At 39.8% G+C, this 14,601-nt stretch overlaps 1 protein-coding gene across 7 annotated transcripts in view; it reads left to right on the top strand.

The window, feature by feature from the left end:
• The window catches only part of LOC121628811 (microtubule-associated protein 4), a 126,115-nt gene that overhangs the window by 47,158 nt on the left and 64,356 nt on the right, over window positions 1–14,601 (top strand). The window contains exon 1 of one of the 7 annotated variants that reach the window (XM_041968151.1): window positions 10,815–10,903. The exons of the other annotated variants lie outside the window; for them this stretch is intronic. Within the exon in view, the coding sequence (XP_041824085.1) occupies window positions 10,831–10,903 (73 nt within the window). The 5' untranslated portion in view covers window positions 10,815–10,830. Of the gene's footprint in view, window positions 1–10,814; window positions 10,904–14,601 lie in introns of those variants that run through there. 7 annotated transcript variants of the gene reach the window in all.

Raw genomic sequence — 14,601 nt, 5'->3', positions numbered from 1 at the left:
TTAATTAATTTTTTATGTATTTATTTATTTTTTACGTTGTTCTGTCCAGCATGGTGGAAGCAGAATGCGAAGGGGAGCTTTATGGGTATAAGGCTCCTCTTGATAATCTGTTTATTTATTTTTTTAATTTTTTAACTTATTTATTTTGAATTATGGAATTGATGTAATCTTGCTGGACCTGGAGGGGACAGAAAAAAAGGAGAATAATGGAGTGAAGTAAAAAGGAAAGTAGAAAAAAAGGAAGAGGAGACAAAGATACATAGAAAGAAGCAACGACCTTGAATCCACACCAGACAAGCAGCTGCTACACCTGTACAGAAATACAACAGAGAATTTCCTACAGCTTTTACATGTAAACTAAGCAGACAATCATCAGGAGTTCCTAAAACAAATAACCAAGACGGCAAAAACAAGATGTATCACAACAACAATGAAAGTACCAGAAACAGAGGGGAAAAAAACCCTAAAACAAACCATCTCTTAGTGCAGAGGTCTGCAGCCTTTACGATCCAAAGAGCACTTTTTTTCTTCATCCCAGCTAAATAAAACTCGTTTAGAGCTGCAAATGTTACCGTTTAAAAAAAGACAACTTATTTTTGATAAGTAGCTTCTAGAGGACATTAGTTGTCATTTTTTAAGAACCACATTTTTATTTCTGTTTTGTAGGTTTTAAAATAAAGAAAACCTAGAAAGTAGACAGACTTTGTTTCATAGGATGTAGATATTTATGGAAAATATCTGTTAAAAAAAAAAGTTTCCAGCCTAATGAAAAGAAAAAATATATTATTGGTGCTTTTAGTGTTATGTTGTGGAAATTCAATGCAATTATTCCACGAAAAAAACAAATTAAAAACCTGCATTTGGTATTTTATCAATATTTTAAAACATTAGTTAGTTCTTTAGCATTTTAGCCATGTATTAGGAGCCATTGTGGAAGGTTCAGAGAGTCACTTGTTGCTCCGGAGCCGCAGGTTGAACACCCCTGTGTTAGTGAATAAAATCACTAGACAACTTATTGACTGTGTCAACATGCAGAGGATGATGAGTGTGACCACGCCTCTACGGACTAGGGCGGCCCAGAGACCCAGACCAATAAGCAGCAATCCCAGAGCACGAGCCCAAGCCATCCCACCACAAAGACCATCCTGGTGGGCCACCAGGGCAGCCAGAGCGAAGGGTCCAGGGCCCCAAAAGCCCAGAGACTTTGTCGTCATTTAATTGTAATAAATTCACTCTTGTCCAATTGTTTATTTTTTTTTCCAGATAGTGACACAGAAAATCTGTTGGGCTGCAGTCGTTTGGTGACACAAACAAAGTTGTATATCATCTGCATAACTGTGATAATTGATGTTAAACTTCTGTAATATTTGACCCAAAGAGAGCACATAAAAGTTGAACAGAAAAGGTTCAAGAACTGATCCCTGAGAGACTCCACAAGTCAAAGCCACTTACTCAGTTTCATAGCTGCCAGTCTAAACAAAATAACTCTGGCCTTCTAAATAGGACCTGAACCAGAACTGCTCCAGAAAGTCCAACCTAGTTTTTCAGGCTGTACAACCGGATTCTGTAATCTACAGGAGGGCTGGGTGATATGGCTTTAAACTGATATCCTGATATTTTTTGGATTTATCCTGAAACACGATATTCATCCTGATGTTTTGAAATCTCCTTTTAAACATTGTGTATTGAACTATCTATATGTATATATTTATACATACATATATATATATATATATGTGTGTGTGTGTATATATTTTAGTGCTGGGCAACGATTAAAATTTTTAATCGCGATTAATCGCATGACATGCTGCGATTAATCGCGATTAATTGCATCGTTTCGCGCAAAATGTCTCTTTCCTTTGAAAAAAGGCCTACAGCTATAAAAAGAAAATGCAGTAAGTTTTGGTTTACAAACTACATCAGGGGTCTCTAACCTGTGTCTCTCTGGACCTTCCACAATGCCTCTAAATACGTGGCTAAAATATTTTTTTTAAATTGATCTTTCTTATCATTAGGTTGGAAACCATGGACTTTTTTTTTCTTTCTTTTACATCATTTTCCACAAATATCTACATTCCTTAGCAGAAAGTCTGTCTATCCTCTTTTTTTTAATAAAGATTTTATGTTTTTCTTTATTTTAAAACCTTAAACTTAAAACATGTGGTTCTTCAAAAATAACAAACATCCTATGGTGGCTCTTCATTAAAAATATATATTAACTTGCCTTTTTGAAAAGTCTGGTAACATTTGGAGTTTTATTTAGCTGGCTGAGGGGAAAATGGCTCTTTGGATTGGAAAGGTTGCAGACCCCTGAACTAAACACATAAACAGGTTTAGCAGCAGTTTTCTCTTTAAACAGCAACAGTTAAAATATTTCTTCATATATATTTATAAAATCACATATTTATGAGAAAGAAGGATGAAATGTTCAGGATTTACTAACTAAAAGGTAAAAAGTCAGCAGGATGAATTTAAAGCTGTGAAGCTGCTTCCTTCTAAACACAGAAGGAACAATATGTGATGAATATCAGCATCAGGTGAACAGACAGAAAGCAGGATGAGAATCTCACAGCTTCTAGATGGTGAGGAGAGAGAAATATTCACAATATGCACAATAACTTCCATCCATGCACCTTCACTGCTTCATTATCCACATTTCTGGATATAATTTCTCTAAACTTTAATTTTCAGCCTCCGCTACCGGGAGTTAGGGGTTAACATCTCGTTCCAGGTGTAACGTCAGGTCTGTAGATGTAACTATAAACATGTGTGGTATCCACAGAAAGTCCAGAATCTCAGCTACCAGCTCAGTAAAACCATTTCTATCACCAACACACACAGTTAATACAACAAATTATTTAAAGAGCAGCTACACAAAGTCTGAAAAATATGTAAACACAAATGATGTCTCCCCGTGTCCACCCCACGGCATGAACACGAACAAACGACTCCTCTACTGAAAGCTCACATCTCACAGATTCCACAGCTGGAAGTTTCATCTCACTATGACCAAGATTCACCGAACCAGAGGCAGAAGAAGGCTCGATTTATGCTTCACGTTTTTAAAAGTCAGAAAACATGTCTTACCTTTGCTGTCTTGCATAAATTAAAACCGCATTTATTAAAAAAAAAAAATAAAGTTTTCCGTCCAAAAATTACGATGTTCTGTCCATCTGCATGTACTTTGACAAAGAGAAACGTCGGTTCTTTTTTTCTTCTTCCTGTTCCAGACAGAAAACATCTCTTTATTTTAATAAACCCGCTCTCTCCCGATCACGTCAGACACACTGCTGCAGCAGGGAAGAGAGACATGGACGCCATGTTTCTGTCATCAAAGCCAGCGGCCAGCAAAAAAAAAAAAAAAAAAAAAATTAACGCGTGATTAAAAAATTTAACGACGTTAATTAAGCGTTGCGTTATATAGCCTTTCCATCTATTTCTATCTATTTCCTCATAGAGAAATCCAGAGGATATTAATATGTAGGATTTATTTGTTTGCAGAGCAGAGAGGATTTGGTGTGAATGTGACTATTTGGTTACGTTGTTTCTAATAATAAATAGAACTAAAGACGTATAAGTCATGTTCATGTGATTTTACACATTTATAATGTTGTTAAATTTATGCATAATTATTATTTGCCCCACAATAATTTAACCAACAAAATCTATAATTGGGATATCCCTACCTGCATGTGCAATATCTGAATCAAGACCCATCAATGCTCAAATTAGAGCAATTCAATATTCAATGTTAGTGTCAATAAGAGAAGGTGGATTCAATAAAAGGTATCTTTTTAAGTGAATTAATAGGCAAATCCCATCATAAGATCTCTTCATCTTCGTGTTGCTTCTTCTTACTTTTACTGTGTTGCATCTAAAGTGATGCAGCTAATGTGTTTAATGAATGTATGAAAGCTTTCAGATCCCTGTAGACTAAACTGATCTACAAGACAGATCGAACCTTGATTCAACCCGGCCACATGATTAAATCCATGCTACAGCTGAATCACATCTCCTCACAGACGACTGTGTTCTGTCCTCTCTGGGTACTGTCATCACAGTACTTCTGCAGGCCTGTGGCAACATGAACTCCTTTGTTTGTTTGTTGAAGAAACGAGGTAGAGGAGAAGGAAGAAGATGGGGTCAGCTGGAGGACAGATGCAGGAATTCAGCTTTTCCTAGCAGCTTATCCCAGATCACACAGGCTTGAAAAGCAAACGTCTGGGTGGGATGGGGAAAAGACTGAAACCAGTCTCTAATCAGCTGGAATAATCAGAGGAATTGAAGTGATTTGGATTTTCGTTTAAGCCTGCAGTCTTCTGTCTGTTGCTTAAGTCCAGTGATATTTCTGACGTCACTTTAATGCATGAACTTCCTCATAAACTCTTCAAATAATGTGTGATGTAGCGTCAACACATTAAAATGATTATTTTATCAGCCTCGGGCACCACCTACTAATTACAGTGAGGAAAAAATGATATAATTTATATAATTACTAGGGCCTGACCGATTTATCGGCTGGCTCATTTAATCGGCTGATATTAGCTCTTTTCAAAATGGCAATATCGGCCGTTTTGCAGATTATATGCTGATTTGTTCTTACTTTCTCATAAAACGGTAAATGCTGTTAAGTGTCGGAGTCTGCAGAATGATGTCCTTACAGCGTTTGTCCACTAGATGGAGCTCTGACTCCAATCAATGCTTCACTGCATTGCTAAATTTTGCTAAATTAGCTTAAGGCGCTACCCTTCTAGCAATAACATCGCTGTTGTTATCCCAACATAGCATAGAATTAGCTATGTAGCTGCAGAAATAATGTAAGTGTACAAAATATCTGAGTGTACAGAACAAGCGTTCATCACTCCATCAGCTGCTGGTTGAGACGTATTTTAGGAGGTTTATTCACTGCAGCACAGAAAACTTTATTAATATTACAGTCTGTCTTCAGCCACCGTCATGATGTCATGTCTTAGTTTTACTAAATCACAAAATACTAATGTGACCGGCTGCAACAGCGACTCACTATGTGTTACAGTTAGTGCCGGACCATTTGTGACCATTATATATATAAAATACAACTCTATCAAAGATGACATCTTTTTGACATTTAAGAAAAGCAAATCTGGTTTTTATTTTGGTTCATATACGATAAATGCCATGATATATTTTATGGCAAAGAAAATATTGGAGTAAAGAAAATGTAATTTAGCATTAAAGGGCATCAGAAGGCTGCATAAATAATGTTTTGCTAACTTCACTCATGTTGGTTATATAAGGCAAACACCTTATATATATTTTTCTCCCTGTACTTTAACCTACTTCTAATTTGTATCAGCAAGAAGTACCAAACAAGATATATTAATTAATCATTCATTTATACAGTTTATTTATAGATTTTTTTTGTTGAGTAACCATGAGTTTGTTACGTCTGTCTCCTGTGATGGTATACCTGCCACTGGCGCTGCCCATCTGTAAATAGACCCACATTGACCACATTAATGCGTGAAGTCGGAGGTCAAAGGTAGGCAGCTGTGAGGGTGAGGAGGTCAGGATTGGCTGTCTGATTTATTTGGTTTATCTCCCACCGTTTTTGGATGAAATAAGTTTTAAGCTTGTCAGTCAGACCAAGGTGCCCAATGGTGACAGCTGTAGGATTTACAAGGTCACCTCCCTGAGAAGCATTAATCCTGGGTCTGATATGAGCGGCTGGAGCCACACTGACTGGGCAGTGGTTGATGAGCCTGGGGGCTACACAGAGGTCAGGACCCCCCTCAGAGAAGGGAGAGCACGTGGGGGAAGGACTGGGCAACTTCTCGTGCTCCACTCCCACTGCTGACTTACTGAAAATGACTACAGACTAATGACGCTGTCCATCTACATCTAATTTCCCAGTTATTTAATGTTTTGTTGCATGTTTTAGAAAATTCTTCTGTTGTAAAGTTAAACATACTAAAGAACAAACAAAATATTGTGAAACAGTAAAATGTTCTGCCTGTAATTCACATTTTTGTTGGTGTAAGCGTGAAAGAACCAAAAATGAAGTTTTATTTATTATATATATTTTTAATTAATCGGCCAATTGATCAGTTATCAGAAACTTTTTCTGCCAAATATCGGATCTGCCTCAAAAAAGCCATGTCGGTCGGGCCCTAATGATTACATAAATCAATCCGTCTGAAGATGCTAACGAGTTCCTGAATGAATCTGAAGCTTGAATTGGAAACATGCAAAAAATGGCAAGTTAGGACATGCCAAAAATTTAGTAAAAACTTGAAATGAATAACTGCAGAAAATCAAACATAGATTTAATGAAATATTGGCAGAAAGCACATACATGTAAACAACGAGACCTTGCAGTGAAAAGGCTTTGGAAGGGGAGGTGTGGTCGGGAGAGTCAGAGCTGAGATTATGAGGTTTAGAAAGAAAATGACCAAAATTAATATTTGCTCCTGCAAACCCTGTTGTAATAAATAATAAAACAAAGTGGTTACAATAGGGTTCCAGCACACTGGAGTGCTGGGAACACCGCGGGCCCTGCACTGCTCTGAAAGCTTGGACTCTTAATAACGGAGCAAACACAATGTGATTCCTGTATGCTGAAGTGTTGGACCTGCACTGCTCTGGGCTTGGACCCCTGGACCGGGACCAGCATGGAAATGCAGAGGCTTTATTTTGCTGTAAGCCTTTTGTCAGTGGATATTACCGATGCTGGAAGTTATTCTGTGACCATCAATGTTGTCTGTAATATTATCAAGACATTTTAGAAATTTATCGGGATATAATTTTTTAGAAATATCGCCCACTCCCATCAGAAAGTAGCAAAAACAGCGTTGGAGGTTTTCATCCCGATGTCCCTGTATGCCCTCAGCAGCCTGGACGTTTTGTTACCTTACACTTTTCATTTATGTCCCAGATTTACTTTTTACAAACCAGAGACACACAAAATTACACCTAAATCATGAGGATTAGCTTCAGCCGCGTTTTTGACCCTGCAGACGGAGTGTTTCTCAGAGACAGATATTGTGTACCCCACCATGGCCCCTCTGTATCTCAGATATGAAAGCATTTGTGACTTTGGGTTGCAACCTGTCTGTTTGCCTCAATGTCACCCTTTGTGTATGCTGCTGGGAGAGGGTTGCCATCAGTGCAACCCTCCATGTCTCCTCTCCCTGTTTCACTCCTGCTTCATCTACCTCCTGTTTATCCATTTCTTGGTTTTTCTTCTTCCTTACATTCCTCTCTTTTCCACCACACACACCATGCAAATCCTCTCTGAGTCCACTCCGTAATTCATCTTCCTCTTTGACCGCCCCACCTGTGTTTCTCCATCCTCTTCAGCAGCATGAAATCAGTTGGATGGGGTGGGGTGGGTTGCCTCTTCGGTTGAGCCTGGACTTCTTGAACAGGAGTTGAAGGGTGACAACAGGAGACGTCAGTGAGGGGAGGTGCTAGCTGGCGGAGACCCGGGACCTGAACCAGACAGACAGTAAAACGTCACCATAGCAAACCCAGACTCCCAGTCTATGATTACATTCGTGTGTGTGTGCATGTTGTGTGACGATTGTGTGTAAGAGTGTGACTGGGGTTCACAGTGTTAGTAGCTCACAGCCAGCTGAGGCTGCAGTGGAGACAAAGGCTCTGAGCGCCACGTTCAGCTGAAGGTTAACTTTAGTGGGACGGGGAGATCTGCTTTTATGAGGAAACTCGGCAGGTGAGAGGAAACATCCATTTAAGTGTTTTTAAATGCCTGTTGTATGTGTGAGTCATTTCCGACGCAGTAGCATTGTGTCTGAATTTAGAGTAACGGGTTTTAATCAGTCTTCAATGAGCATGCTGAGCTCAGGGGGACGATATCAGCAGCATGCCTGGAGCTGCAGGCCTCAATGTGTCAGGTGTGATGATGGAGGATGTTTAAATAAAGCGACACGCTGAAAGGATTTGAAAACGTTGCATTCATGTCAATGCAGCAGAACCTTTTTAGAAGGCTTTTTTTTTTTTTTTTTTTACTAAGGTGAAACATCAGGAGGATGTTCTGCTGTGTTGTGATGGATTCCTCTAAACAGCTGCACTTTACAGCCTTGAGATGAGGCTCTGCCTCTTCTTGATGAGGTCCCTCTCTACAGGAGGCGTCACGAGGAACAGAAGATATTTACGCACACTAGGAAGCAGCAATCTAAATATGTAGCATACCAAAAAGGGTAACTCGGCTAAAAGAATAAACTAAGCATTGGCATCCAAACCAAACCCCAAACAGTTAAATGGGAATGTAACAAAAACATGAGAACAGCACGTCCACTTCAGGGCTTCTGCTAATTTCTTCACTTCAAGCTTCTAAGGTGAAACTGGGGGCTATCCCTGGATTCTCCTGACTGAACATTGATAGAGGTGTCCATCGTCAACATCACTTTTTCCTTCTACTGTAGCACAGCTCCTCACCAGACATTACTTTACTAATTCTTAGATGAACTGGGCTGTTATCCCCTTTTTTTACACGGAGAGTAATTTGGTTTTCTTTTAGGAGAAGACAACCATTTGCTTTTTCTACTGTGTTCCAGGTGAATTTACTCTGACAGAGTAACACCTTGTAGTAATCTCAAGTCTCAGCTTTCTTTTGATTAAATATACTGCCCTTTTAGATGTGAACATGTACTTCATTATTTTTGGTAAGTCATTTCAGACAGAAGGTAGACAAAGTAGTCCTTGTGAAAAGTGTGGACAGCAAAACAATGATTTTCAGCCCTTTGGGAAAGATAGAAGGAAGGTTTCTTCACAGTTTTTTGTGCATCGGATGTTGCTGAAAGTCTCTTTGGTTGGGACAAATTTATTCAGGATTCTTAATCTGTGTCATTATGCAAGCATGAGGAAATTCTGTCTCTTGGCTTGGGCACACATAAATAAGAAAATGAAAATATAACAGGTACACATAAATAAGTAAAAATAAAGATATAAAAGATATAAAAACACGTCTATATTCACAGAAAACCAGAGAATTTCCAGCAGACAGTAATATTTACATGGTGGATAAAGTGCATCCTAGTGCAAGGATGGAGGTCTGTGTGAGTGTGGCTGTGGCGGGTTGGGCGTAAGTGTGCGAGTACTATGGGAGGGGGTGGGGGGTGGTTTGTGTAAGTGCTGAACTACAGAGCCGTCTATGGAGACGGCTTCTTCTTTGTGGTGCTTTTACTGTTCCTGTTCAGCTTTCCTGATGGAAGCGGTACAAAGTGGTGCGTTGCCCGGGTGGGTGGGGTCAGCTGCAATGTGTCTGGCCCTCTTCTGGGCTCGGGCGGTGTAGATGAAGTCCAGATTCGGTAGATGGCGGCCCACAATCTCCCTGAGCTGTCCTCACCAGCCGGGCTAAGCTCCTCTTGTCCTGTGCAGCTGCCGTACCACACCCTCACACTGAGACACAGGATGCTCTCCATGGAGGTTCTGTAGAAGTTCACCAGCAGCTGAGAAGAGAGTCCCGTCGCTTCACCTTCCTGAGGAAGAAGAGTCGTTGTCGGGCTTCTTCACCAGGTGGGAAGTGTTCACAGTCCAGGAGAGATCAGAGGAAACGTGGATGTCCAGGAACTTTATGCTGTCCACACGCTCCGCTGCCTCTCTGTGGACGCAGAGAGGAGCGTGTTCGCTCTTCTGGACCTCCTGGAATCTACTAGGACCTCTCTTGTCTTGTTGATGTTAAGAACTAAATTGTTCTTGTGAGACTCTGGACCTCTTCTCTGTAGTGGGTCCAACCATGTTGGTGGAGTGGATTGCAGAGCAGTCCTGTGTGAAGAGGGTGAAGAGGGCGGGGCTGAGCACACAATGCTGCGGCGTTCCAGTGTTGATCAGTGGTGAAGATGTTGACATCCCTATTCTCACCACCTGGGGCCTGTTGGTGAGGAAGCCACTGATCCAGGTGCAGAGTGATGCAACCAGCAGCCACCATGGAGAACAGAACTGAGACAGCCCACCACAGGAACAGCAATGCATCCGGACAGAAGGAGGCAGAGGAAGGCCGCAGCTAAAGGTCGACCATGTGGGTTCTGGTTCTCTAACCAGTTTAAATGGTCTGCACTTCACTGCTAGATGTTCCAGGTCGGGAGAGCAGAAGGTTCCAATAATGCTCATAGTTTTACACCACGAGTTGTGAACATGCAGCGCCAAACCTCCGCTTGTAGTCCTACCCGAAGCTGCAGTTTGGTCGGCGAGGAACAGAGTGCTCCACTAGCTCCACCACTGCGCCAGGGATATTGTTGTCCAGCCAGGTCTCGGTGAAGACTGCCACACAGCACGTGAGACGATACTCAGACGGAATTTATCCATTTTGTTGGCGAGAGACCTGGTGTTGGCGAGGAGTCTGGGCAGAGCCGGTCTGTATGGGTTAGCGTGTAGCCTAGCATGCTCCCATTGTCCTGCTTTTGTTTACGTCGACTTCTCCGTCACCTGGGCAACAGAGTGAGGATGCTGAGGGCCTCTGTACCAGCAGGTCAGCCCTTCCGTACTGCATTAAGGCTTCCAGTACTAAAAATGTGGGTGAAAACTCGAACAAAAACATCAAAACAAATGTAAATAGCTGAGAGCCTGGAGCCATTGCCCATGCCCCATCTTCTATCACACATTCTGTCATTATGTTGTTAATGATTCATGTAAGTATGGACGAGCTGGTGATTGTGCATCCAAAACTGAACAAATAAAATAATTTCTTCCCTTTAACACTTTTTCTCTTTCTGTTCCCTCTCTGTTACCCACTTTCTTACCCACTCTAAATTCTTGATGCTCTCATGCCCAAACACCACCTCCACCTGCATCCCTCCTTCCTTGTTTCCCCTCCTTTTCCTGCCAGCCTCCATGGCAGGTTATTCTGATCCTCACACCAACTCTGCCCCAGTGATGGACTCTGGCCTGTTGGGATCTTTTCCAGGTATCTTCTGCTTTTATTTGAGTGGTGAAAGTATAATGTCATTCACCCTGAAACGAAGGGCTGCATACACTTTTGTTTCGGTTTCTTAGAAACGCTTCCTGGTTTAGATGATAAACATAAATTAAAGACAAGGCGCCAACAGACAGACAAAAACTTTGGTTCAAACTTTATGATGTTACTTCTTGGTTTCTTTTTGTTTTTCTACTCTAAGTTTGCTAGCATACTTATGCACTCAGGGCAGACTTTACGCCTTTGTCCAATCAAACTGCAGGGATGGTGAGGCCTTACTCATAAGGGCAGAGATTTATTAACTGTTATCTGTAAGTTTAATACTAAACTTTTCCATTCTTCCAACCTTTAAGAAAATAACATAGCACACATATAAAGGATTAACAACGTTTGACTTTAGGTGTAGATAAAAGAACACATGGTTAACATCCAACAGTGAAAGAGAAAGATTAATTAATTCATTAAACAAAGTTTAGTAAAAGTCTTTTGTCTGTCATCCAGGGACCTAAAAAAAGCAAACTTAAACCAAAATATCTTTTTTAGTCCATGGTTGGGTTATTTCTTGATGCTCCTATTTGTATTTTTTGAGGAATGCAACAACTTAACAAGGTCAATATGAGGAAATGACAACATTAAATACAGTTTTAAGCTCTCTGTATTTGAACCAGTTTTTAGAGGAATAAGTTCTTTCTTGACATTCTTGATAAAACCCAGTCTGGTCCTTGAGAATAGTTGTTTACATGTTATCTTCCTGACTGGGGTCTGAAAGGGTGATGGTAGACTCAGTCATTCACAGTCTTCAGAGAAGGAAAGAAAGACACTAGGATTTCAAAGCTCTGTATTTTGAAAACCTATGTGTATTGTAACGTAAAATGCAACTTAACATCTGGAATTATTCCTATTTGGAGGACAGAACCAAAGATAATAACTCTCAGAGGTCTTTGAATCTGATGGTACCAGCCAGAGAGAGAGTCTTGATAAGTACTTGGACCATCTGCAGAGGGAAAGGAGGTTTTCGGGGAAAGGTTATAAATCCTAAGGTCTTCTGGCCTGGCTCAGGAGTTTCCACTACACTAAGATAAAAAGGACACACAGAGGTGGATTTTCTGTCCCATCCTGCACCTCATAGTTTGAACCTTATTCTTCTTCAAACTCTTTTCTCTCTCTGTTTTCTCCAACTCTGTGTGACAGCGTGAAGTGAGAGGAAAAAGGTAAAAATTAGTTCTTTGTCTAAGTTCGAAGGTGTGGTTACTGCGTAGCGTATTCCGTCAGTCAAAAAGGAACAGATGAGACACATCAAGAACTTTGCTTTTCACTTTCTATTAACTTAAACCTCAGATGGATTTTCTTACAGATGAGAGAAACTTCTCCCCAAGTATGGGGGTATTTTTCTATCTTTAATCAAGAGCGTAATTATTTGCTTTGAGAACAAGATTCTGGTTTTCACGCTCAATCTCATCTTGCTCTCTCTCAAAACTCTGCTCTCACACTCAGAAAGTCCGTCTTGCTTTCAAATATATTGTTCTTCCTTTCAAAACTCTGCTCAGACTTGGTCTCTTTCCCTCACACTCAGACACTTTCTCCAGACCATCCTTAGCTCTCTGCAGGTCTTATAACAAAGACTCTGTTTAACTAACGTTCCAGATGGGAGCTAAAGAAGTGCCCTGATGGGACCAGGAAAATACCTTCTTTATCTGAGATATAAAAATAAAAAGGTCTCGTCTTGCCTTTAAATAATGTCCACTACATACATGCAGTTGATAAGCTTTATAAAAGTACTCAAGAAGCAGACTGTTCAAGTCATCAGGATTGTGTTTAATCAACAGTTGATTATTATTTATTTATGATTTGAACCTTATTTTTTCTGTTCTTTAAGGTTTTTTAACATTGTTGATATAATCACTTGTTGTATTTTACTTTATTGTGTTTTGAAGGATTGATCAGTGTTTTAAACATTAACATCACTTAAGTCCTTTAACATCTTATAACGTACAGATGTGTTTGCAAATGTTTATCCGATACTTTTAAACAAAAGAAATCAAAGACACTAAGACTCAACATAATCGGGCATTTGGTCGTGAAGGGGCAGAATCGGGACAAAACGGCCCGATAATCCTCATGTGTGCCAGGCTTTAGGCAGGAAAAGCTGATCAAGAAAAGGAGCAGACTCCATCTCTGCACATGCTTCATCTCCGTTTCTATTATGTTCTTTTTCTTTTGTAACTAGTTAAACTTCATTTAGTTTCAAGTTAAATCAAGCCTGCAATTTAAATAAAAAAAACAGCAGAGTTTTTCCCTTTTTGGCTTTCAAAGCTGGACTTCTTGATTTTTTTCCATCACTCCATGAGCAACACGGCAGATACCTTTTACTACACACCATCTGTTGACACATCCAACCCAGCAGAGTCTTGGGACGAGACTTAATGTGAGGAAGAACCACTGCAGACCCGAAACCTGCGGACCACCATGAGTGATGGACCTTTGGAAACTTTAGCCAGAACTCAACCACCAGCAAGGCTTCCTCTGTTTGCTGGAGCTGTTCACCAGAAATGCTCGTAAGCGGGTCGATTCGGTCCAAACGGAACCGGACAGGAAGTATGAAGCATGGTTGGTGTCTTACGGAAACAGTGTTAGTAAACTAATTTGCCTTTTTCAGGAGATGATTTAGGCTTCTGTCTTAAACAGACGATGCGGTTTAGCTCCAATTAGATTTAGAAATACTTTCAGCTCCTTTTTCCTAAATTAATTAATTAACATCCAGATATTAATAGTAATAGTAAAAGTGTTGATTATTAAAAGTAATATTTTATCTAAACTTAATGTTTAATGACGATAGACTGCTTGGCTGGGCAGTGAAACCTCTGAAGATCAGGTTTCTAATCTCTAGGAGTGGTTTATTTTGTTAAAAGTATATCAAAACATTTGTGAACCTGTTATGTAATCATATAAAAACACAGTATGTGATTATATAGAAATCCTTATAAAACAGGATGAATATGATGGCATCATAACACATGAACTAAACATTGTACAAATCTTGATGGCTTGATAGCTGGTATCTTCAAATATATCTAAATACACACATATGTTGCTTCTCCAAGAACATATATGTTGTGGACATTATTTCATCTGGAAAAAAAAACATTAACATAAATAAATCTATAGAATTCTTCTCAGATTACAAACTTTCTTCCAAGAAAACACTTGTGATAAACAGCATATAAAACATTTTCCCAGTTTTAAACACATCTAGAATGTTGGTTAAGGTGAGTCTTTGTTATGAGATCTGCAGAAGAAAAAGAGATAATCTGATCTGTGTCAGTCTGGGAGAAAAGTCATCGATAGGAAAGATGATCTGAGACGAGATCAGTTTGTTAATGAGAGGTTGATGTCAGCTTCAGGACACATCTGGAACAGATAAATGTTAGTGTGGATTTCCTGATAGTTTATTACTCCAAAGACAGATTTGTGTCATTTAATATTCATATTATTTCATGTCACGCTTAATTCTGAAGCTAAAGTCAGCTTGATGCTTGGAGAGTTCTTACCTGGGATTAAGTTGAGCTGTTAGACATCAACTCCTGTCCATCTCCCCCTCCTCGGGGATAAAGGTTTCGTTTGGTCTCTGTTAAGGGAAATTCATCTGAGAATAAAATTAATAAAACATTAAAAGCAAAGTTCCTTGTCTC

Source organism: Melanotaenia boesemani, chromosome 18, assembly GCF_017639745.1.
Source record: "Melanotaenia boesemani isolate fMelBoe1 chromosome 18, fMelBoe1.pri, whole genome shotgun sequence".
NCBI classification, from domain to species: Eukaryota; Metazoa; Chordata; class Actinopteri; order Atheriniformes; family Melanotaeniidae; genus Melanotaenia; species Melanotaenia boesemani.
This window is presented reverse-complemented; position numbering and strand designations above follow the sequence as displayed.